Source organism: Pocillopora verrucosa, chromosome 10 (genome assembly GCF_036669915.1).
Source record: "Pocillopora verrucosa isolate sample1 chromosome 10, ASM3666991v2, whole genome shotgun sequence".
Classification (NCBI taxonomy): Eukaryota; Metazoa; Cnidaria; class Anthozoa; order Scleractinia; family Pocilloporidae; genus Pocillopora; species Pocillopora verrucosa.
Genome location: NC_089321.1, coordinates 14,126,909 through 14,150,711, shown reverse-complemented (window position 1 = coordinate 14,150,711; position 23,803 = coordinate 14,126,909). Strand labels below are relative to the sequence as shown.

Here is a 23,803-nt window from a genome sequence, read left to right as displayed (position 1 = left end):
GAGATTTTATCTTCGGCTGTCACAAAAAATATACCCCCTCTTAAATTTACTGGGAAATATGAACTTACAAACTCCTTGTTGAAAAACTTGGAATTCGTTTGACCGATATGCCGGTTGTTTCAATTTTTCTTTTTCCTCGGGCTGTTATAAAACAGTTTATAAATTGACCAATGAACAAAATATTTTGAAATACCGTTCGGAATTTGCCTTTTTTTTCTGCGTGCAAATTAAGGGTGGACAAAGTTTTTAAAACATTTTCCGAGAATTTCATGGGGTTCACCCTGAGAATTTTCGTCGGCCATAGTCAAGACGCGCCAAGCTAAGTGACATCGCCCTACAGTAGAATAATTTTCCAATTAACAGTGTGTGGCGAGCGCGAGGAAACGCACATTTTTTTCATTATTGTGATCAAAGCCCAATGATGTACCTAAATTGGTACTTACGGTATCAAACCATTGATTATGACAGGGTGAGCTTAATTTTTCTGTCGAGGTCGACGTGACTTAACATTAAAAGCGTTTTTGACGGAACAAACTAGTGAGCATCACAGCTCGAACTGAGAAAGTAAAAACTTGCATTTATCTCCCACGCTTTTTGTCTGACAATAGTAGACTTCATCAAGGAGTTTAACAAGCAGGGTAAATAAGCTTGCTCCTATACAAATAGTAAATAAGTTGTCTCTTTACTATTGAAACCAATGGATAGAATTCGCCAAGTGCGCCTACGGTGTTATACATGCGTGACATTTTTCGGACGTTACATGTACGAGTACGTGATCCGTTTGAGGGTCACAGATTTAGTGTAAATATTTGACATCACGTAACGTCTCTAGTTGACAGAGGTTTTAGAACGCTTCATTACATGGATTTGTCTTCTGCGGGTAGAAGGCTTAAAGCGAATTTCTCGGGCGTAATTTTCCTTTGATTTCTCAATTGATGCTGTCGCAAACACAGTTTTTGGGAGTCACGAAACAAAAGAACTTCTCAAGACCTAGTTTCATGTTCTAATGGAAATAGATGGCAAATAAAAACACATTATCTTGAGAAATAAAGTTATAAATAACAGGGGTTCTCTGAAACAAATAGTGATAGAAGAGGTTTCAGTTCTGCTCAATATTGACATTTCATAGCCTACTTCCAAATCTGAGGGAACGCACTGAGGGAGCAAAATAAACATACATGTGTGATAATGCAAGGAAGAGAATAAATATACAAATAAAGAAAAAGGAGAAAACATAGGAACCCGTGTTGCAGCGTGCAGATATCTTTTGAGCCAAACCTATTCACCCTAAGCCCGATAGCACGCAAAGAAACTCGAAAGAGTGCTGTATATGAACTGGCTCGCACGTGCACGAAGGAAAGGCCATAACTATCAGCGAAAATAATAGCAAATGCAGATGATATTTGCAGTCAAAGGACAGGCAAATAAGATAACAGAAGGATTAAGAACTTTCCAGAAGTGTCTTCTTGAAAAAAAAAAAAAAATTTTTACTTCTCATGAAAGGTCACGCAGTCACGCTACAAATACTATTTCTACGTGGAATTTCTTCATGGTGAAAAGTGGAAAAAACATTTTCCAGTCTTATTTCCTGGAAACATGGCGCAGCTAATGGATTTTGTGGGGCTATTCATACTTCCTATCAAATTAGGGGGGCAGAGTTTCCCCGTCATCCACGGTCTGGAAAAGCCGAAGTTGTTACACACGGGAACAAGCACGCGACATGCGACTTTAAAATCTACTCTCCTGTCACAGTTTCCTTATTGTGAACTGTGCGATAATGATAAACAATAAAATTATAGCCTGATGAATGTTGGGTTTTGTTTTGTACAAGAGCCCTATTTCCTGATTTTCGGATGTCTTCAAGTACTAAACGACAGAAGAGAGAAACGCTACGATTTTCCCATCGATTTTTCACCTACATGGACCTCTCTAAACGTAAAATTTACCATTCCTACAAAAAATCTCGAAAGTTTTTCACATTTTTTACCTTTCTTGATCAATCCTCTTGTATAAAAAGCTAAAAAATGTAGGTTTATTTGGTCAAGCGCCATCTAGAGCAAGAACTGCGTGACAAGTGTAGTTGAGAGAAACTTGTCACAGTCGCAGATTTTAAAAGGCATCCAAGACAAAAATACGGTAGTGCCCAAAGATCCCAAGAGGGAGTTACCCAATACATTCACATAATGGTTTCCCACATATCCCATGGTTTTTCCAAATGTACCAAGTAGTAAAAACATTTACAGGGCAAGGGGTTGAAAGGATCATTGATGTTGCAGGGTCCACTGTTTTCTGGAAATTCAACAATTGGGACTCTGTTGGAGATGTTCTTTGTCAAGAGTCATGCTAATGGTACTTAAGAAAAAGGGAAAGAGAGCCCAGATCCCATCAGAAACACAAAATAGAGAACTGGGAGGAGGACATATTCCAAAAGAGAAAAGAATGTACCCCCTGAAATTACTACTCCACCTCTATCTAATCTGCAGAGTGGTTAAAGTGCTGTTGCATCTCAAACTCACTCTGCTGCACCTTTGAGCTCAGTTGACTTTACAAAAATGACAGTTCCTCAGCTTAAAGAAGAATTAAAGGAAAGAAGAAGCAAAGGCATCCTTAGAAAACAAAACATTAGCTTGTAAGATTATTGAAGAGCATTACTGACAAAGAAAACCAGTCAACCTCTATTTAAAAATAAATGACATTGTCATTAGATGCAGATTGTAAAAGTGGCATAGCATATAGCATTTGGCCAACTAGTGGTTAATAGCTGTACCTGTTGTAATGATGGCCTGTTAATTAATACCCAGATAAGTGCAGATAAACTCAACAGGTTTATTTAATCTACACCAGCGCCATGTTACAGTACCATGATTCTTTTTGCACCGATAACTCTATATAACAGTAATGAAATGTCTAAACACTACACCTGTCCCACTTTATAAGACAGTCAATCTGAGAAATCAAAATTATTCATTTTACTACAAAACTCAAACGTTCTTTAAATATCAGATCACAATTTCTCTTCTACTGTAAGCTTATTAAGCTCCTTGAGCTCCGGAAATGTGACAGGAGTTTTACGTACTTTGTGATCCAGTGATCGCCTTGAAATTACTCATTGGACTCTAACCCTTTAACTCCCAAGACCTCATTAGTAATTCTCCTTACTGTCTGCCATACAGTTCTTGAGATGTTAGTTTTAAGAATTTGGTATTGGATCAATTAATAATCATCTAACAAATATTTTTCTTTATTCTCATCACTTGTGTGCTTTATATTGTATTGATATTGTAAGGAGAAATTCTGTCTTGGTCACTTATTGGAGTTAAAGGGTTAAAACATACTCCCCAACTGTTAGCTTTTAATCTCCTTTCCATCAGCTTTAAAAAGTCACTTGTGACTTGTGACAATTGCTTGAAATAACCACTTAGGGGCCTTTTTTCTCTGTTGCTCTGCCATTTAAGAGCTAGCAAAAATACATGCCCGTCTTGTTAACCACTGATAAAATCCATGCCTGTTATGGTGATCACTGACAACACATGCATCAGCAAAATGAACTGCTGACTTATGAAATTGTTTGTCATGCCAATTGCTGCTGGCAGGTGCCCAAAAATGAAAATTTTGATTTAAGTCAGCACATGTAGAAAGAATTGCATCAACAACAAGTCCTTTAAAATAGCTTCATGCAACTGACACATAAAATCTTCTCCTGACCATTTTTTTTTTGAGTACTTGGTTATGAGGGTAGTCACATTGTTACACTGTGCGTGTTTGAATCCTAATGGGAACATTCAATTTCATGTTATTTTTTTGCTTCATCTCATTCTTGTGACAAAATGAAAACACCTATCTGTCTAATCTTGTATACATATCATTTGATTTGAGGAAAAAAGTAAGCACTAAATATATGGAAGGAATTTCAGCAGACTTTCAGCTGTGCCTCAATTTTTAACAGTGTGCCGGGCTGAACTAATTAGTCACAAGCAAAACTCACAACAATCAAACGCTTTCTTCAAATTAGAGCTTTAACATCAAGCTACTTCAAAAAGAAATACTTTTTTGTTTCTGCTGCTCTGTTTTTTTTACCATAGATCTCCTCTAACATGTAACAAGCTTACTCTTGTCATTGACATGTACTTCCAATAATTGCTATATGTGAATGACCCAACAACCAAGTTTGGTTACAATCCACTGAATTTCGTGAAGGGGAAAATGGAAAACTTTGCTTTTTTCACCAAAATATAGCTTCAATCTAACCTAAAGAGAGTGTATTGGCAAAACATTATATCTATACTGCATCTGCTTCCCTATTGTGTTCATTTCATGTATTTTTTTGGTAATCTTAAATAAGATAGACTTACATGTATCAACAATAAAATCAAGGCAACCTCATGTGTTCCTCATAATGGTTAACAAGCTGGGAAGCACTGCTCAGTTCCTCCTGGCAAATCCAGCAAGTAAATGATTCATCATAATCTGAAGAATATGACTGCTGTCCAGAGTGCAATTTTTCATGTCTTTGTAGTGTTCCCTTATGAGTAAACCACTTATCACAAGCTTTGCACTGGAATGGCTTTTCTCCAGTGTGGGATCTTTCATGTCTCTGCAGATCTTGTTTCCTAGTAAACCGCTTGTCACAAGTTTTGCACTGGTATGGTTTCTCTCCAGTGTGGGATCTTACATGCACTTGTAGATTTCTTTTACGAGTAAACCGCTGATTACATGTTTTGCATTGGTATGGCTTTTCTCCAGTGTGGGATCTTTCATGTCTTTGCAGATATTGTTTCCTAGTAAACCGCTTGTCACAGCTTTTGCACTGGTATGGCTTCTCTCCAGCGTGAGATCTTTCATGTACTTGTAGATCTCCTTTACAAGTAAACCACTTATTACATGTTTTGCACTGGTATGGCTTCTCTCCAGTGTGGGATCTTTCATGTACTGTTAGATGACCCTTTTGTGCAAACCACTTGTCACAAGTTTTGCAATGGTATGGCTTCTCTCCAGTGTGGGATCTTTCATGTACTGTTAGATTACCCTTTTGTGCAAACAACTTGTCACAAGTTTTGCACTGGTATGGCTTCTCTCCAGTGTGGGATCTTTCATGTACTGTTAGATGACCCTTTTGTGCAAACAACTTGTCACAAGTTTTGCAATGGTATGGCTTCTCTCCAGTGTGAGACCTAATATGAAGTTTAAGATTGCTTTTGTGTGTAAAGCACTTATCACAAGTTTTGCACTGGAAGGGCTTCTCTCCAGTGTGAGATCTTTCATGTACTGTTAGATGACCCTTTTGTGCAAACAACTTGTCACAAGTTTTGCAATGGTATGGCTTCTCTCCAGTGTGAGACCTAATATGAAGTTTAAGACTGCTTTTCTGTGCAAAGCATTTATCGCAAGTTTTGCACTGGAAGGGCTTCTCTCCATTGTGGGATCTTTCATGTCTTTGCAGATCTTGTTTCCTAGTAAACTGCTTGTCACAAGTTTTGCAATAGTATGGCTTCTCTCCAGTGTGAGACCTATTATGAGCTTGTAGATTTCTTTTCTGAGTAAACCACTTGTCACAAGTTTTACAATGGTATGGCTTATCTCCAGTGTGGAATCTTTCATGACTTTGCAGATCTTGTTTCCTTGTAAACCGCTTGTCACAAGTTTTGCAATGGTATGGCTTCTCTCCAGTGTGAGACCTACTATGAACCTGTAGACTTCTTTCCTGAGTAAACCGCTTGTTACAAGTTTTGCAATGGTATGGCTTCTCTTCAGTGTGAGACCTATTATGAGCTTGTAGATTTCTTTTCTGAATAAACCACTTGTCACAAGTTTTGCAATGGTATGGCTTCTCTCCAGTGTGGGATCTCTTGTGGACTTCTAGATCTCTTTTTTTATCAAAGCACTTGTCACAGGTTTTGCACTGGTATGGCTTTCCTCTAGTGTGTGATCTCTCATGTCTTTTTAGATTTCCTTTTCTCGCAAAACACTGGTCACAATTTTTGCACTGATATGGCTTTGCTCCAGTAGTGGATGTTTTTCTTTTGGCCATGGAAGCATAAATTAGAAACAGTCCTTGAAAGAAAAAGTGTTAGAAAATGTTAAAAGCAAAAAAAAAGCAAAAAAAAAGATTCACTAAACCAATTAGGCATATTGACAGGGTTTCAGAAGGAATGTATAGAAGTTTGAATAAACAAAGAAATTGGATGGTGAGTTGGGTAAAAATATTTCAAACAGTAATACTCTTCCAGAAAAGGAAGTTTTATGAATGACAATTGCCACTAATAACAGAATTCACAGACAGTGCAGTTGTTGGCCAAAGCCCTGAAAGAAAAACCTTCACACGAGTAAGGACATGCAAAGAGAAGTGCATTTCCAACAAGTCCCTTTACATAGCTTCACACAACCAGTTCATACAATCTACATGTTGTCCCTGTGATTTTAAACTTTAATCTATTGTTGTCATTGTGTGAACAATTTGTTCAATGAACTTGTCTAATTGGAAAAGTCACTCCACCTGTCACCATCAAGTGGAGCAACCCAAAGTAACAAAAGTAGACAACAGAATTTTCTAATGGACACCACAAAAGAGATTCCCAATAGACTTTAATAGAAAGAATCTGGTTAAAAGGTAAAAACAATGATAAAAATTAAAAAAAAGTTTAGTTTAACACAACATGTGTAGCACAATTTGTATAAAGTATGGAAAAGAATTCAAGATTGTATGATACTAGAAGGTAGTGTTGCAGAAGATTTGTCTCAGATGCAGAAAGCCAACTGCATCCCACATATTTACAAGTACCCTGTTCCATAAGAGAAAGATGATTCAAGAATATACTGATTCTTTGACACTCAACTGATAATTGAATGGTAACAATAATATTAACAATATTAAATATAATAATGATAACAATAGGAACAGTAATGATAATTCATATCTGCTAGCTCAAAAAGCTCACTGTTCCTCTATCAGTCTATTCTCTAGGCTCAAATAATGATTAAACTATGCTCCTTTTGATTTTGCTTATTGATCAAAATTCATTTTCTCATTTCACCACAATTTGTCTTTGTTTAGCACAACAAGACATTCCCCATTGTAGGATATTCCACCATCTCACCCTTCCACTGGTCACATATTAAACTCAAGGTATCTTATTTCACACCTCGCTCCCTTCTCAAATTTGGCAGCTCTTTTGGTTATAAGTTGTTGATTGAAATGGTAAAATGCCCCCTCTTCAAATAAATAAAATTAGTCTTTAGAGCTTGTATGACAAACAGATCACCTATCTAGATATTTATGCCATGAAAAGTCTTGTTGTCAGTTACGTGCCAGAGACACCAGTGTAAAACTATTTTGAGAGATGTTATCATCTGTTGTAGTGTCACCGCAAGGACTAAAAAAAAAACTTTATTTTCCAATCTACCGGGCATAATTCCCTAATTCAAGCATTAAAAGGCTTATTCTTGAGACAAAAAAATTCCTCTATGTCCTCAATGACACTTTTTAAGATATTTCTATAAGGAAAAGCTTTGTTTTTTCAAGCACCATACTGAGATAAATTTATGTTTATCGTCTTCTTTTGTGCTCTGAAATAAAATATCATTAGCACCAGGAAACATTGGGTCAAATTTGGGTCAAGATACAAATTCTATTGTTACCATTAATCACTCACTGACTCATTTCAACGACATACATGGCTTCGCCTCCTATTTTAGGTAATAGCCATAAAAATAGAAAAATTACTTTCTTTCATCAACACTCCTACATCAAATCCTCTCAATGAGTATAAACGTTTCCTAACTGTATAATTGCACCTGTCTCTAATCTTCAGGTTTTTGGTCTTTCACTTGTGGAAAAAATCCTAACTTTTCAGGGTTCAAAATAATTTTTCAGCTTTTAGCGTGAATTTGTAGGCTTTTATCAAGGCTCGTGTTTTTTCCTAGCTGTTATTAGTAAATGAGCAGTCAACGTCTTCAACACTCAACATGATTTCTTAATAGTATAGAAAGGATTACCTTAAATTGCTTAAAATAATTTCAGCATCAGAATCTTTATTTGATCAACATGTTTTGTGGCGGCAATTCCTTTTCTAAGAAAATGTAGCGAACGGCTAAATTTTTCTGTGTTTGTTCAAGCGTGAAATATACAACTTCGTCGAGACAAACTGTCGCGCTTCTCCATGGGAAATCCGTACTGTCCAGTACCGACTTTAATTTGAACGCGTAAGAAGGCTTTGCAAACGACATTGAACAGGATTTGGTAGAAAATAAATCTTGATTAAAGGTAGTATGTAAGTGCAGAAACATAAACACGATAATGTGAGGGTGTGCACCCAAACTTGCATGTTTCACGCTTGAAAAAATACGTAGAAAGCTGAAGACTGTAAACAAAAATACTCCCTGTAGCACGCTTCAAATTTCGAAACTTTATACTCGTTTACGTTTCCGAAAACCTTTTAAAACATTTCCTGGCTGCTTAATTGCCTAATATGAAATCTTTACCATAGCATGACGGCGACTTTTACTTCAGTTGGACGATCAGTAAGCGTAATATTTTGTTATGAAATTCTAGTTCTTCGGTGAAAAATCGCTGATAAGTGTCCTAAAAGTTGCGGCTGCCGCCGACAGCCGGCTGTTATTTTGAACCTTATTTTCATCAAAATACATTCATCTGTTTTATTCCAAACTATCTGTTGCCTAAATAACTTATTAAGTGTACATTTCTTTAGTAAGGAAACTCTCTCATATGCTTTTGGGTGACAAAGGGACAGCCATCTCAAAAGGAGAAGGATTTGCTAACTATTCGTCTATCCAAACTTTCCATGGTGCATTCACGAAAAAAGATAGGTGTGTGCTCTTCACAGATCACTTGGTAGTACCTGGGAGGCACAGGTTTGAATGAAGTAAAAACCTACATTTTTTTGGCCTTCCTTTTCTGCAATTGCGTAAATTGCAGTTTACCTGTGAGCATCACTGCTGAAACATTGGTTTCATTGAGATATCCATTTGGTTCAAGATATGCTAAATGGCAGTGGAAACACTTAAACAGTTGAAAGTAAATTTAAAATGAAAACAAACTACTTCAGTTCTTTTAATTTATAGCGACAACTCCATCGCATTTGAAAAAGAAACCCAGATGAATGAAACTCTTGAACCTGGGCCACTGAATACAACCAAGGTTCCTCAGGGTACTCTACCAGCATGTACTGCAAGCATAACTATGAAATTGTTAATGGTAGCAACACCATCGAACCATTTCATAACAACAAAAGAAAAACCTCTGCGATTTGTTTAGAAGACTGGAAAAATGTATTCAATTTTACTGAGTACCGGTAGATATGAATCAACAAGAGATAATAAATGAAGCCAGCTCCATTGCAAGCTCAGTTTCACACAGGATCACAGTCACCGAAACGAGAAATTAAGTGACAACTTTTTGATAAACAGACGATGAAAAATGTACTTTCTACCTAAACCCAGACACGCACTCATAGTTAGTCTCCACACAAAACCTGTTTACTCTTGACTAATGCCTTATCTTGGTTAAGTAAAGTAAAGCCTCCTGACTTAATTCATAGCTCAGCTGTCAAAAAAATTCAACTTGAAAACTATGGCCCTCGAAATACAAAATAAGGCAGTTGGAAAATGAATTCCTTATTCAATATTAGACGCTTTTGGTGGGTAGTAACGCTGAGTAATTTTACGAGCGTTGTTGGCACAACTCGTAAAATTACTGAGTGTTTCTTCACACCAAAACGTCTAATATTTAGGTATATACCCAGCCACTACTGCCCTCGTGGGCAATAAGCTAAATTTAACATTCTACTCACACCTTACAAGTTTATGTTTCCAAATTCGCCTCAAGACTACAAAGTCACCTCAATGCCGCCTCACCAACAGGTTCCTCTGTGTTGCTCATTTGAACAGGGAAGAAAGGACACTGGGAACGAGATTGAGCATTTGGACAAGGACCTTTCTTGCGCATTATACCTTAACGTCGATCTTTGCCCGTATCATTTTATTTTAAGAACAGTCTTAGTTTTCAAAATTCCCGCGAAATACTCTGTTCTCGCCATGTCCGCGAGAGTATCACAATCATTAGTTTGAGAGTCTTTACTGAATGAACGTTCCACGTCATCGCGATTCAATGAGAGAAAAATTTGTGACACTAATTTATTTTGTCATTGTTCAATGCCCGAGTGTTGGGATGACATGGTACAGTGCGAGTTGTGCGAGGAAAGGTTACACATGAGCTGCGAGGGATCTAAGACCATTTAAGACTGTCCCGGAGGGCGAGTGGCTCTGCATTGTCTGCAGATCGCTAGACTCTAGACGTCTTCGTAATTGTTAAGGTGTTATTTCGGATCCCTCAGCAATTAATAATCGTTAAAATTAGAAAATAAGATTGAGTTCGATGTAATATAAAAATAAATCCGCGGGGGGTCCAAATCCGCTGGGACACCGGCATTCCAGGAGAGAAATCGGGGCTTAAATACCCAAAGCCACTCCAATCTTTGCTTTCCATGAATCTAGTAAACCTTTTTAAAAGTTAAAATTCTCATTAAAATGTAATTCAGTCCATTTTAATAACTTTCGATTCTAATTCGTTACACTAACTAATTTTGGTTTCAGTTTGTAGAACCCGCGAAACAGGCCACATGGCAAAGGAGAAAAATTTGCTATATCACGCTGGGTTTGTTCAGTTGATTTTGATGGTCGCAGGGAAATGTCGAGTTTGTCGTTCAAAACCGTTGTGGTCCACAAGAGCGTAACATCATTAATGACGGAAAGAAATTTGCAGAAAGGAAGGCTAGTTCATCGGGTTCCGTATACTAAATCTCGGGAGAAACTGCAAAAACTATTTCAGAGTGTAAGCGTGTTGTTTTGTAAATATAAACACTGTTGAAGAAATATAAAATGGTTTCCGTGTTTACATAGCCTGATGTAAACACGCGGGAGGTTGGGAGAGCACGAGATAAGCGTAGGAAACCAAGACGCGAAGCGGAGTGGTTTCCAGCTTATCGAGTGTTCTCCCAACCTCCCGCGTGTTTACATCAGGCTATGTAAACACGGAAACCATTTTATATTTCTTTTATAAAATAACTAATGAAAGAGGAACGAAAACCGTGTTTACATACGCTCATGTAAAATGGTTTTATGGCCAATCAGAGCGCGCGTACTATTTGAATTATTTTATAAAACCCATTTTAACTTGTTTTTGTGTCCTTTTAAGCAACGCGATATGTCTGTTAATTTTGATCTTCTCCACACTGTGCGTAGTTCATGACCTGATATTTCAGCATAAATTATCGAGAAGGCGCCTTGAGATCACCCTTGTCTACCTTGTAAGTCACGCAAGCGCGCAAGCTCAAAATCCTCAACGTAGAAGGTAAACGAACGAAGTTGGAACGGTCAAAAGGAGATCTTGGTCAATTCTAAGAATCATGCAAATGATCTTTGACATGAGCGCAATTGAGCAAACACATGGATTTGCGTTGTTTTTAAGAAGTTGGTGGATGGAAGCTACAGATATACCCGCGGGTATGAGGCAATCCGTGACCTCATTGGTGTATAAACTACGCACTGATATGCTTTTTCAGCCCGATTAACGCCTGCGTTTTGAGAATTCTATCGTACGATGTAGTGAATTTTTGATATGCAAATTAAGGTCGTAGAGAAGGGTCTCCTCTGATCACGTTGGCATGAAAAATACTTCAGCCGAAGTTTCCATATTTCGTCTGTGAACTAACTGAACACATCTTGGAACTTCTAGCAAGATAGAATTCCGTGAGCTACATTGTTGCAGTCGGTGCGCGCTGGACAAAATCTTTGAAATTTACAATTTCGATCGCTGTCCATAGGGGTGGTCTGGCCAAATATCATTTTTGACTTGTGGCAACGCAAAAAAAGAGAATTGGAGAACAACTAAATTATTTTTGAAACATGCGTCCTAAACCCTTTTCATGGGCAAAAAATAAAAGAAAACTTTCTTTCGACGGGAAGTCGAGAGGACCGCTCTTAGCGAGAGCGGCACTTAAACAGTTACATGTAGCGACATTTTTTCTTCTCAAAATACCACACAAGTATGCAAAGTTATGAAGTAGTTTCAGGGCCTTCTATTAAATTTTTCTCCCAATCTACAGATAACATAGTGTCCTTCACAGCTTCCATTTGAGCTCGTCGTGGTGAGGGAAGGACATTGTACGCATACCAAATCTTAAAACAAACATAACAAGGAAAGCATATTTACTACAACCATGAATTAGAATATGATTTTTATTTGTCCTCACTTCTCCGATTATCAAAAACAATACGTAGAACAACCAACAATCAGTCTCACTTAAATTAATTTCCCTCAGCAATCATTTTCAATCCTTTAACCGTTAATCCCTAAAGGTGAGTAGCAAGTACTTCCTCCTGCAATATCAAGGTAAAGATGCCAATAAAAAAAAAATTGGTTCATTAAGTTTGCATTTTCAGTAACAAAAGAAATGTAAATTCAGGTCATTTTTTCACCATCCAAAGATTATTTTAATGAAGATAATTATTCCCAATATTAATGCCTACAATATTTTTTTGGGCCAAAATTAAACTTGTCTTTAAACAAACACGTCAAAGAGCTATCCAGTCAAATCATTCCTCAAGCTGGCCGCTTATTATTAACTTAAAAGAAAACGGCTGAAACTTGTAGCCTGTTCCTTGATAAAACTTGCTCTGGAACTCGACCCTACAAAGACAAAAAAAAAACAAATCAATACTGGGACTTGAATTATTTACAAGAATGCTTTTGGTGTACTCATTAAAAAGTCATGCTAACAATTAGCGCACATTTTTCTGTTAACCATCACACTGACTTATTTGGTACAGGAAATCAAGTTAGAGTACAAAAGTATACACTACAGTAGGTTTTGTGGTGGACATGTATTAATCTGAGTTGGTTGCTGAGCAATGAAATTTAACAACCTAATAATTTGGGGCTGTTAAATAACAAGTGCAAATTATTTGAGAACTATCAAATGGATTTTGGTTGAACCCATCTCAGTGCTAGTGGGGCACTGTGATGGAGCCACTTAACCCTTTACACCCTAACATCAGAATGCATATTCTCCATACTGTTCTCTATAGATTTCTTAAGGTTCTGATGAGGAGAATTTGTCTAACAGTCATGAGTGCTTTAGTCGTTGATCATGTCCCTTATTCTCATGACCTTTGTGTTTGATTCAGGGCTGACATTTTAAGGAGAAATTAGATGCTAGTCACTCTCAAGGGTTTAAGGGTCAACTTCAGTATACCCATTATACAAGATTACTGGGCATAGTAAGCCTAAGGTACCACACTTATTTTCAAATTCAACTTATAACAATGTTTGGGATTGATTGACAAGATCTGGGCCAACAGACATAATGAAAGTTTTGCTTGCCTTGAAATTTAAAAACTTACCAGTGGAGACATAGAGCATGTAAGAAGGCTGATAACCCCTCCATAATCAAAAGGATGGCAACAGTGAGTACTGGAGGCAAAAAAATTCAGATAACATCAGAAACTTCAACTAACACATACTCAGGGTTGTAGTCTGCTGGTAAAGATTAAACTAAGTCAGCATAATTAGAGATCAAGCAAAACATTTTGTTCCATTCTTCCCAACCCCCTCAAAGCAATGTAAAGATGGAAATATAAGACAGAAAAAGAGGGCATGACAAAAAAATTGCTCAAACAACCACTGCGAACACTCACCTGCCCAAAACGAAAACAAAGCAAAGGAAGCAACCACTCCAAGTCCTCCCTTAAATGACAGAGCCAAATGCAACACCATGCTCCATAACACTTCAGACAGCTCTAAAGAGACAGAGGTACAGTAACGAAACTATTTTAAAACATCAGCAGTTGGTACGGTTTAAGGATTAGCTTCTCAAGAGGGGGAGGTTTTGGACATCAAAAGTGAAATTATTCAAATCATAATTATTAAGAGAAAATTACATTATGTGCATAAGACATGGTGTTGGGTACTTTAGAAATACTACTGTGTTCAAGATTTTATGTTTGAGCAAACAGGTCTCCACTCTATCATCTTTCTTGAAACTTGACAGATTTGAACGGAAGCCTAATGCAATAACTTACCTGCATGTGCCAAACTAAGGGCCCACAGTCGCAAGTAAGAGGCTGTATTTGAGATACAACCCAGGCAGTATTCAATGGTATGAATAGCCTGATGTACAAATACTTCCCCAAAATCAAACTAAATGGAAAACAAAGATGAAAAAGACAGACTAAGAATTATTATTATTATTATTAAAAATAGAAGTTATTCCAAGTACTATTTTGATTGGTTGGCTCAAAGTTCAACAGCACACTATTAGTATAATCAGACACATGGTTACGTGGAAACCTTGACAAATCTTCTTGCTCATGCAACCTTTTACACATTTCAGCATTTCAAACCAGTAGGAGTAGACCCCAAAGGAAACTAACAACAGCCTTACCTCCTCATGAACATCATCATGAGGTTCACCCTGTCCCTGGCCTCCATGATGGACTATTTCAGAGTCCCCTTCTGTCCCTTGAATCTGTACTGTCGATGAGGCAGGGCTGCTGGACCTCAGCCTCTGGAAACCCTAAGAGCACATTTGTGTTAAGACTATAAGGCTCTTTAACATCAGAACCCCATTATAATTTTTATACTCACTGGTGAACCATACTTGTAGATGGCAACTGCATCTAATTAATGTCTCGGTTCAGTAAGAGATCAAAGAACACATTGAAATATGATAAGAGAAAAAAATTGGCATGCGGAGCAGAGGTGATTGTGTCATTGATGATCTATCACTGAAAAGACCCAGAGCAACATGGAACCTATTTGTTTTTCATGGTAACAGAGCAAAATCTTGTTGAAGGTAATGTCATCTATACATCTTTCCTCTAAAAATTTAGTAGTAAGAACCATACAAAATGCATGTGATTGACAAATCAGACTCCTGCTTTGCAATCATCCAATTTTGTTTATCATGCATATGATTGCAGAGTGAATTGGACTCCACTTGCTCCTATTACCATTATAAACTGGAATAAATGAGGTACTTTAAACTAACTTAAATAAAGCAACACCCAATGTCAAACATTAGTATAAAACAAAGCTGACAAAGGGCAATTGATCCAGTTTTTTTTGTGCTTGTATGTGGAATTACGTGCAACCCACAAAATTTTAGACTTACTTGTGCTTCAGCAACTTTGTGCTGATGTCGAAGATAAAAAGGCTTGACCAAGAGCATCCAAGGTACACACAATACAGCTATGATAACTAGTATAGGCTGGATAACATCCTGTAGTGAAAACAAAGAACAATGAGATAAGAATACAGAACAAATACAAATTAAATTAGACACAGTTAGTGATACTTTGCTTTTTCAGTGTTGAAGGAACTAAGAAATATTCCCATTTTTGTGGTAGGTCTTTAGTTATGTGGTCAGGATTCCACCCACCTTACTAAGTAATTCAGAAAATTTTCCTTTCTTCTTTGTAGGGATGGGCAAAGCTCAAATACCAAGAGGCAGAAATACCTAATGCCCAAAAGCATAATGGTAACAGCTGTATGAAATAAAGATACTATCCCAGAGGCAGCCAAAAATGTTTGATTGTAGAAGGTGCCAATCCAGCACAAGTTAGTACAGGGCCAGGTTGTTCAAAGCTGGGTTAAGATAACCCAGGATTAGTGTGAAGAGTTAGTTTGTTAGTTAGTTTTGAGTTAGGGCTAATCAGCCTTCATACAACCTAGATTTATGCCAGGAAAAGTAGCCAAAAAATTCTGGAAATTAGGTAGAAATTCTCCAATATTCCATGCCCTACAAACACACTGTCCCTAGATCACAAAGCATGGTTGAGAAAAATGATCCCTTGCCCTGTTTGGCTTCATCTCATACAGAGATAGATGGTTTAACAGGAATCCTGCAAACTACCTGTCCTGGGAAGAGAAGCTCAGAACCGTGGATAGGTCCTCCAAATTTAAGAAACATGTTGATGAGTGCCAACAGCAAACTTGGATACTACAAGAAATGTAAAAAACAAATGATCAAAAATAATTTTTTAGCCATAATCAATCCCTTATTTAGATTGTTTAAAATGGATTCAAATGTAACTGATATCAATGTCCTGTTTAAAAACTGAGTTACAATGCTACTTCAGCCTAATTTGCATCTGTAGAAGAGCATGGCTAACTATACATTTATGCTAATTCAACGTTAAAACTATTTAACTCAAAGTATATTCAGTCACTTACAATCAGCAAACTTAAACTTAATTTCCTTTGATGAGGTATGAAAATTTTCAAACAGATAGAGCAATCCTTTCACATGCTGAATTTTGAAGATATCCAAGCAATTTTAGGCAGTATTAAGAAGTACTTTGGGTGCTAAAATCTACTCATTACTGCCTGAAAAGGAGAACATTGCACTGAAAGTTTCTCCACAAAATTACATGCTCTTCATTCCTCATAAACACCTCTTAACCCTTCATTCAAATCATTCAGAGGCTGGAAATCATAACACATGCATGTGTTTATCAAAAATTCTTTCCAGACAGAAGTAAAAACTAAGGCAAACAGTAGATCACCTCTGAACACTCCTGAATTAGATTCACTGATTTGGCTATGAGAGTTTTACAAAACTTACACCCTTCGAAGTAACACTGATGGCAATCCACTTGTAGAAGATCAGAATGACCAGGTAACCAAAGATGCAAAACAAAAACAGAACCTGGAAAAAGAAAATGGATATCATGGAAAAAATTACAAGGAAATTATGTGTATCACAAAAAGGGGTAATTTAATTAAATCAAGTTTCATTAAATAAAAAACGAAAACAAAACAAAAATGGTAGTGGTCAAAAGAAAAATAAAAAGTACCACAAGGAAACCATGAGAAATTCTCATTAGAAATTTAACTTACAACAAACAAATTGCCTAAAACATCAGAAAATGCAAGCTCCCTGGTCCCTATTTTTCAGTTCCATGTACCATACAATTATTATTTTTGTTCTGTCAATTTAGTATTGGATCAACTAATAATCCTCTTATTGATAATTCTCCCTATTCTCACCACTTTTCTGCTTGATATTGTACCGAAATTGTTAGGAGACATTACTTCTTGATCACTCATAAGAGTTAAGGGTTAAGTTTTTGACATGTAACACTATCAAAGGAACAAAATGTTGACTTACATGTCTTAAACAATGGTAATTTTATTTGTCAAAAAAACAAAAAAAACCGAAGGTAAGCTAAGGTAATTTATAAGCATTGTGGAATGATAATGTCTCGTGTATTAACAGAAAATGTGCTAGAAACTACTTTTCTGGAAACAAAAAGGAGTGAATCTTAGTAATGTGTTATTCACACAGAACAAACTACCTGTGGTATAAACTCTGTGAAGATATTCAGAGGTTTATTGAAGTGCCTGCAGAAACAAATAAGACAACGTTAGCCAAAAGTCAAGAAATGTAAAGTGTTACACCACACCTGAGTTCTACAACTGTACTTTGTGTTTAACAACTTAACCCTTTGCATCCAAACATCAGTATGCATATTCACCATACTGTTCTCTATACATTTCCTGAGAATTTGACAGGCAGAATTTGTTTAACAATCCAGACCTTCTTCAGTTGGTGATCATTTCCTTTATTCTCATGACCTAAATGTGTGACTCAGAGGTGATATTGTAAGGAGAAATTGCATGCTAATCACCCTTAAGATTTAAAGGGTTAAGGTCGATAAGATCAATGTCTACCTATGATTGAAGAAACTCAGACAAACACCAAACATCATATGTGTCACACCAAACACAATGGACAGCTTCATTTTGAATGAATTGGTGAAAGTCAGTTTGTTGGTAGCTAATTGCCAGATCTGAAAATTAAATAAAAGAAATCAAATAAAAAAATTAAATAAACAAATAAATAAATGGATTTTAAATTTGCAGTTCACACAATCAACCTGCTGTGGCCTGTATATTTTAATGTACAGCCAATCCTGTATTGGGTGATCATCCATGGGGAATGACAAGATGACCACTTAACACAAGTTGAGCACTTAATACAGGTTCCAAAAATCAGGGTAACATAGAACAACACATGACTGGAATACTTACTGGGTCAATACCAAAGTAGTATGGTATCCCACGGTATGTCTGCTGTGGCTCAACCATAACATCTTGGTTCTCTGCATAAGAGTCTAATGCCTTTTTGCTAAAGAAACATTCAGCAATCAGACATGTAAAGAAATCACAGGGTATAATAAAAAAAAACCTAAAATAAAATATATAACTGCAAGAAGGGACAAATAATAGTTCAATCATGCATGAGTTGTATTCTGAGGGTAAATAAAAACATTCTGTACATACTTGATTGGACCCCAATTTACACTAAGATCCCAGGCTGTGCCAAAGATGTTAAAGGACTTGGAAAAGCAGTCGTTATAAATAAGACCAGTGTAGACTGCAAACAATCCCATCAGCATGATGATGTAGCGTCCCTCGAAAACTGTATCAAACATCTGAGGACAGAAACGACATCAATTTATGAGAGGAAATTCTAGATCTGTCAATTTACTTGGTACTGCATTTCCCAGGAAATGTTTAAAAGCACCAAGCTGATATCTTTCTACTGCTTGAAAGCACAACAAATGATAAGAACTTTCACAGCTGAAAACCTCCTTTGACATCCTGAGATGCTCCTTTGTAGAATTTGGTATTGGATCTTCTAATACTCTCCATATTGACATTTTTCTTTGAACTCACCACTTGTTTGTTTGACACTGTATTGACAACGTAAGGAGAAAGTTTTTTCCTTGTTGCTCATGAGAGTTCAAGGGTTAAGTTAAACTCATATCAGCCCTGGAGCTGGGCAGTCTGTGCAGCCAGACCTTATTCTAGTTTCTCTGGCAGAAGCCAAAAATGAATGCTGCTGTTCTTCCTGAATGAGATACTAGTTCATCCAAAGTTACCCCCCTACCCTCCCCCCACCCCTCCATTTTATCTGGCTTTCCTGAAAATTCTCTGGGATCCATTTAAACTCCTTGGTGGGAAGAAACACTGTGAGAGTAAGAGGTCTGGACCAAACACACAATACAATGACCTGGCCAAATCTTCAATAAGGACCATTTGATCCAAAGTCCAGTACCCTACCTGTTACACCACAATATCTGTTTAATAACACATCACACCAGAAAATTCTAAAATGTTTTCTTTAACTGAAATTAAGTCTACCTCTCCTCCTTCTTTATAGCCTGCCAGTTTCCTTTCATTCACAACCAACCACAGGGCAAACAGAAACATGATCAAACCATGACCACAGTCTCCGAACATGACCGCAAACAAGAATGGAAATGTGATGACTGTAAACAAGGCTGGAAAGAAAAAATTAAAATACATCTTAATGCTAGAACTACCTCTCTAAATGGAAATTACATGACCACATATACACCACAATAAAAAGGAATATTGATCTCTAAGTTATAATTTTTTAAAGTAAAGTACCTGGATTTACTTCCTGATAATTTGCTACTCCATAGGCATCTACAATGGCTTGAAACCCCTGAGTAAACTTGTTAGTCCTGTTGAAAGTTGGAGGCTCCTGACGAGTGGTCATGCGATTCAGAATAGATGGTATAGCGGCACCACTGCGCTCTGTGCCTCGCCGCAGTGCTTGCGGAATTCTATCCAAGTCCCTAACTGGACACCAACACTCAGCAATAAGACATTTCTGAGTAACATCCAGGTTGAACATGTTCATGGTGTGATAAATAGCCTTGATCTTTTTGACCTAGCAATGTGAAATCAAACCATAGAATAATAGTGTAAATATCTTACAAAACTTTTGGTTCTCATAATACCTACTTTACTGCTAAACAAATTCTCCTTATCAGTGCATTAGGAAATGTGTGAAGAACAGTACAGAGAATATGCATACTGGTATTAGGGTTTGAAATCCTATGCAATTATAATTTTAAACCACTGATTTATATTCTTTTCCACAGTCATCAACAATCGATGGCGATGGTCACGTGTTTCATTCAATACCTTGATAAAATGTGAAGAAAAACATAAGAAAGTTACCTCAAATCAAAGTTAACTTAACCCTAACATCAATAAATTGTCCCTTGATTGAGTTTCAGTAATTACAAACGCAGCTAGTATTTGTTACTCACTGTTTGAAGATCTTCAATTCTTGTAATTACTCCAATGGCCATCTCTCGCCTCTCCGCTGCGGTATCTGGGCAAGGATACAACGTAGCACGGAATCTAAAAGGAAAAAGCCAAAATTTTTGGTTCATCATTTATCTCATATTATAAATTTAAAGACTTTAACCAAACCAATGGCCAAGTTAATCCATTTTGTGGATGCAAATCACCAAAGAAGCTCTAAATTCCACAGTATGACATAATATACCCAGGATTAAGGCTCATAAGGACTCCAACAAAAGTGTTTGAGAGTACAATAAAGTAAGCATACGCATCTATAATACGACAGGGAAGATTACATAGTATAAGCAAATAATAAAAGACTTTCTTACCCTTCACAAATCTTCTTCACCCTGCTTTTGAGCTGATCTCCTTGAAAGAATATAATAAAGACACATTTGTTGACTTGGTCTCCAGTGCTTGGATCTTCCAGAGGAGTCTCTATTTCTGCCTGTTTGAAGGAAACGTTTCCATGACAGGCACGCCACAGAAGACGCTCAAAGGAAGGTACTCGCTCTCTTGCTATAACACCAGTCACAAAACTAGACAAGTGATAGATCAAATGTGCAACAATGTAGGTCATGAGCAAAAATGATAGAGACACAGTTAAAGGTAACTGCTGAGACAAAATTATACATCTTCAATTCCCTTACATCTAACATGAACATGTTAACTTCTCACCTTTAAGACTGACTATAATACACATTGATTCTGATGGAATAATCTTCATGGAATCATTTTTGCAATGTGGGCAGCATGAAGGGACAACCTTGCAAGGCACAAAATGGCCTTTAAAAATATAAGTCAAGAATTGTATATTTATTTTGAAGGTTAAAATAAAACTCAGGTCAAAATGATTTTAAACTAGTTTGATTTGTTTTTTTTTTCTTTTTGAACCAGAACAAGTACGATAAATTTCATAAACAATGAAAATACATTTCAAACTAAATAAGATGACGTTACCTCAAAAAAGTTAGAGTTGCTCTTACACATTTTTCATGCTCTCCAAACTTTTCGCATGCATCGATAACTCAATATATGCACACTAAGCATGAACAAATTCTTAACTACTAACAGTGATTTCAATATTTCTCATAAAAAATTCAGTCATTTTAATCAAGTCAAGTATACATTATGGTACACTGTACTTACTTAATGGAAACAGTTTACCCTGAGAGTCTATCGCTTCAGTAGGTAGTAATGACTGAAAGAATTCTCCATTCCAAAACTCCTGATCATGCATGGGATGGCTGTTGTGAATATTCATGTCACACTTTAAACAGACAAAAAAGCAAGGTCCACAATCCATACATCAAACACACTGCTGAAGGTCAGAATTGCACATAGAGCACTTTACTGATGGTGGTATAAGCTTCTTTGGACAAAGCATCACCAAAACAAAGTTTCTCTGAAGCCTTCCCAGTTTGTCTCTAGGCGTGTCTGCCTAGTTTGCCAGGTTATCCTTTTCAGTTTGGCATCTTGTCTGACAATATCTTCAGCCATTCTAAAGGCCTCTGATAAAAGATTTTGTATCATAAAAGAGAAACAATTATTATCCTTGTAAATGGTTCATTTGGTTTCCTTGTTCTGTTCTCAAATATTATATACTTTTTACATTTTTCTAACAACATAGTTTAATAAGAACATGTAAATAAGTACATGTATAGCTAATCTTGATCCTATTGACTGTTTTATCGGTGGACATGTATGCAACTTTACTCTATATTTTGAAAGTGGTTAATGCATTGCCTAAAACCAGCTCGTAACGACCTAATAAAGATGATAATAACGACAACAGTGCTATTTTCACTGCTTAAATATCCTCCTGGAGAGTATGATGACAGCACATGATACAGCCAATCAAGAAACTTTGGCTAATAAGTAAAAATGTCAATTTTTACAACACTTAATATTTGGTACTGTAAAGCACATAATTTTACAAAAATTATCTATAACTTTCTCATTAAGTCATTATTACTTAGGCTTGTAGCCTGTTTTCATCATGATATCACAGAGCAAATACAACTACAAAAAATTAAACTCAGAAAACAAAAAGTAATACACTGTTGAATCTTGCAGGTCTGCTATCATTTACCTTAAATATGGGCATGATGGGAGGAATCGTAGTTTACTACATGTTACTTGATTGGCTGACACTATGGACGTGTCCAAAGTACAATTATAGAAAACAACTGAAAAATTGAAATGATCTCGTAATTACATGTATGCACCTGAGCTTAATTCGAGAGATGAAAAGGTCAAAAGCTATATAACGTAATAATACTAATTGAGCAAGCTCTTTATGACATTAGGTATCCTTGTAAACCCACAGAGCAAGAAATTATAACCCTCTGATATGATCTGGTGTTTTTATGACTTCTTTTTGGTTGGGGAATTCCACAAATCAATAACATTGAGGAAGTGGGTTGTGCAAAAGTTAAATATGCACTTCTGATTTTAATTTAAGCTTAATTTGCAAGTTAAATTTAATCATTACTGCTTTCAAAGGGGAAGTAAATGAAATCAGTGGAAATACAAATTCTTGAACTTACCATTATCTTCAATGTGCTTAGAAGGAGCATCACAGATATTTGAATCATCATGATCTGCTAATAAGCTTTCGTCCACGTTATCACTTGCCGGGTTTTGTATAGACACTACACAATTAATAAGGGAACAACGAGCTTTAGAAATCTGAAGACAGTAACTTTATAAGGCAAAAAATGCTTAAAGTAATTAACCATTGGTAATAACATCAATTCAGGGCTTTGAATTCGTAAATCATCAAAATCTAATCACCTCCAGTTGATGTACTCAGCACTGAGGAGCTTGATCGGGAAGGTCTCCTAGGAGCTTTAACAATTCTCTCACTGGAGGAATTATACGTGATGCCAGTAACATGGCATTTCCTCACCTTTTTGTCCCCTTTCAACTTATTTTGAAGACTGGAAATAGCTCTTTCTGCTTCTTCCGCGATTTCCTTCAACTTTCTCTCACGACGGGAATCCGCCATTTTCAGAGGATTCCTTCTCGAAGGATTTGCTACCAGTCCTTTTGGCGCGTGCTTACCTATTAAATGTAGACTGTACACATTTACTACGCTTACTTCTCATTGTAGACCCTATACATTCTTTAGCAGGAGATTTGGTTGTCATATCCGCTAGCGGATTTGGACCGGGGTCCAAATCCGCTGTGACACCGGCATTCCAGGAGAGAAATCAGGGCTTAAATACCCAAAGCCACTCCAATCTTTGCTTTCCATGAATCAAGTAAACCTTTTTAAAAGTTAAAATTCTCATTAAAATGAAATTCAGTCCATTTTAATAACTTCCGATTCTTATTCGTTACACTAATTCGTTACACTAATTTGTTACACTATCTACTACGTTTCAATTTGTAGAACCCGTTAAACAGGCCATGTGGCTAGGAGAAAGATTTGCACTATCACGTCACGCAATATATCAAGCTAGGTTTGTCCAGTTGATTTTGATGGTCGCAGGGAAATGTCGAATTTGTCGCTGAAAACCGTTGTGGTCCATAAGAGCGTAACATCATTAGTGATGGAAACAAATCTGCGGAAAGAAGGGTTTGTTCATCGAGTTCCGT

At 36.8% G+C, this 23,803-nt stretch overlaps 2 protein-coding genes across 5 annotated transcripts; both read right to left on the bottom strand.

Annotated features, from left to right (window-relative positions):
- Positions 1-4,369: 4,369 nt before the first annotated feature.
- Positions 4,370-9,860, bottom strand: LOC136283673 (zinc finger protein 420-like). Its single transcript, XM_066172872.1, has 2 exons — positions 9,809-9,860; positions 4,370-6,051 (listed from the first exon to the last, which is right to left on the bottom strand). The coding sequence occupies exon 2, from the start codon at positions 6,026-6,028 to the stop codon at positions 4,370-4,372; it is 1,659 nt and encodes a 552-aa protein (XP_066028969.1). The 5' UTR covers positions 6,029-6,051; positions 9,809-9,860.
- A 2,385-nt stretch (positions 9,861-12,245) lies between these two features.
- On the bottom strand, positions 12,246-23,245 carry LOC131770236 (V-type proton ATPase 116 kDa subunit a 1). Of its 4 annotated transcripts, none has more exons than XM_066173132.1 (21): positions 22,997-23,245; positions 22,750-22,854; positions 22,293-22,389; positions 21,350-21,711; positions 20,879-20,986; positions 20,530-20,739; positions 20,164-20,257; positions 19,493-19,778; positions 19,223-19,362; positions 18,359-18,510; positions 18,107-18,203; positions 17,747-17,865; positions 17,371-17,416; positions 16,638-16,721; positions 15,927-16,013; positions 15,186-15,293; positions 14,457-14,588; positions 14,095-14,212; positions 13,711-13,812; positions 13,417-13,486; positions 12,246-12,703 (listed from the first exon to the last, which is right to left on the bottom strand). In XM_066173132.1, the coding sequence occupies exons 7-21, from the start codon at positions 20,203-20,205 to the stop codon at positions 12,610-12,612; spliced, it is 1,677 nt and encodes a 558-aa protein (XP_066029229.1). In that variant the 5' UTR covers positions 20,206-20,257; positions 20,530-20,739; positions 20,879-20,986; positions 21,350-21,711; positions 22,293-22,389; positions 22,750-22,854; positions 22,997-23,245; the 3' UTR covers positions 12,246-12,609. The 4 variants fall into 4 exon arrangements, with proteins under 4 accessions (XP_066029229.1, XP_066029232.1, XP_066029231.1 ...); XM_066173135.1 differs by having other exon boundaries at positions 23,112-23,234; XM_066173134.1 differs by having other exon boundaries at positions 20,879-21,711.
- Positions 23,246-23,803: the final 558 nt, after the last annotated feature.

What these genes read in the sequence shown, in the direction of transcription:
- LOC136283673 (XM_066172872.1), bottom strand. Translation starts at nt 6,028, where the DNA reads ATGGCCAAAAGAAAAACATCCACTACTGGAGCAAAGCCATATCAGTGC.
- LOC131770236 (XM_066173134.1), bottom strand. Translation starts at nt 20,205, where the DNA reads ATGGCCATTGGAGTAATTACAAGAATTGAAGATCTTCAAACA. An exon ending in ACAAAGTTGCTGAAGCACAA is followed by an intron (nt 14,589 to 15,185) that starts GTAAGTCTAAAA and finishes ATGTGCTCTTAG; the next exon opens with GGTTTCCAGAGGCTGAGGTC. An exon ending in CATGCTCTATGTCTCCACTG is followed by an intron (nt 12,704 to 13,416) that starts GTAAGTTTTTAA and finishes TTGTCTTTGTAG; the next exon opens with GGTCGAGTTCCAGAGCAAGT.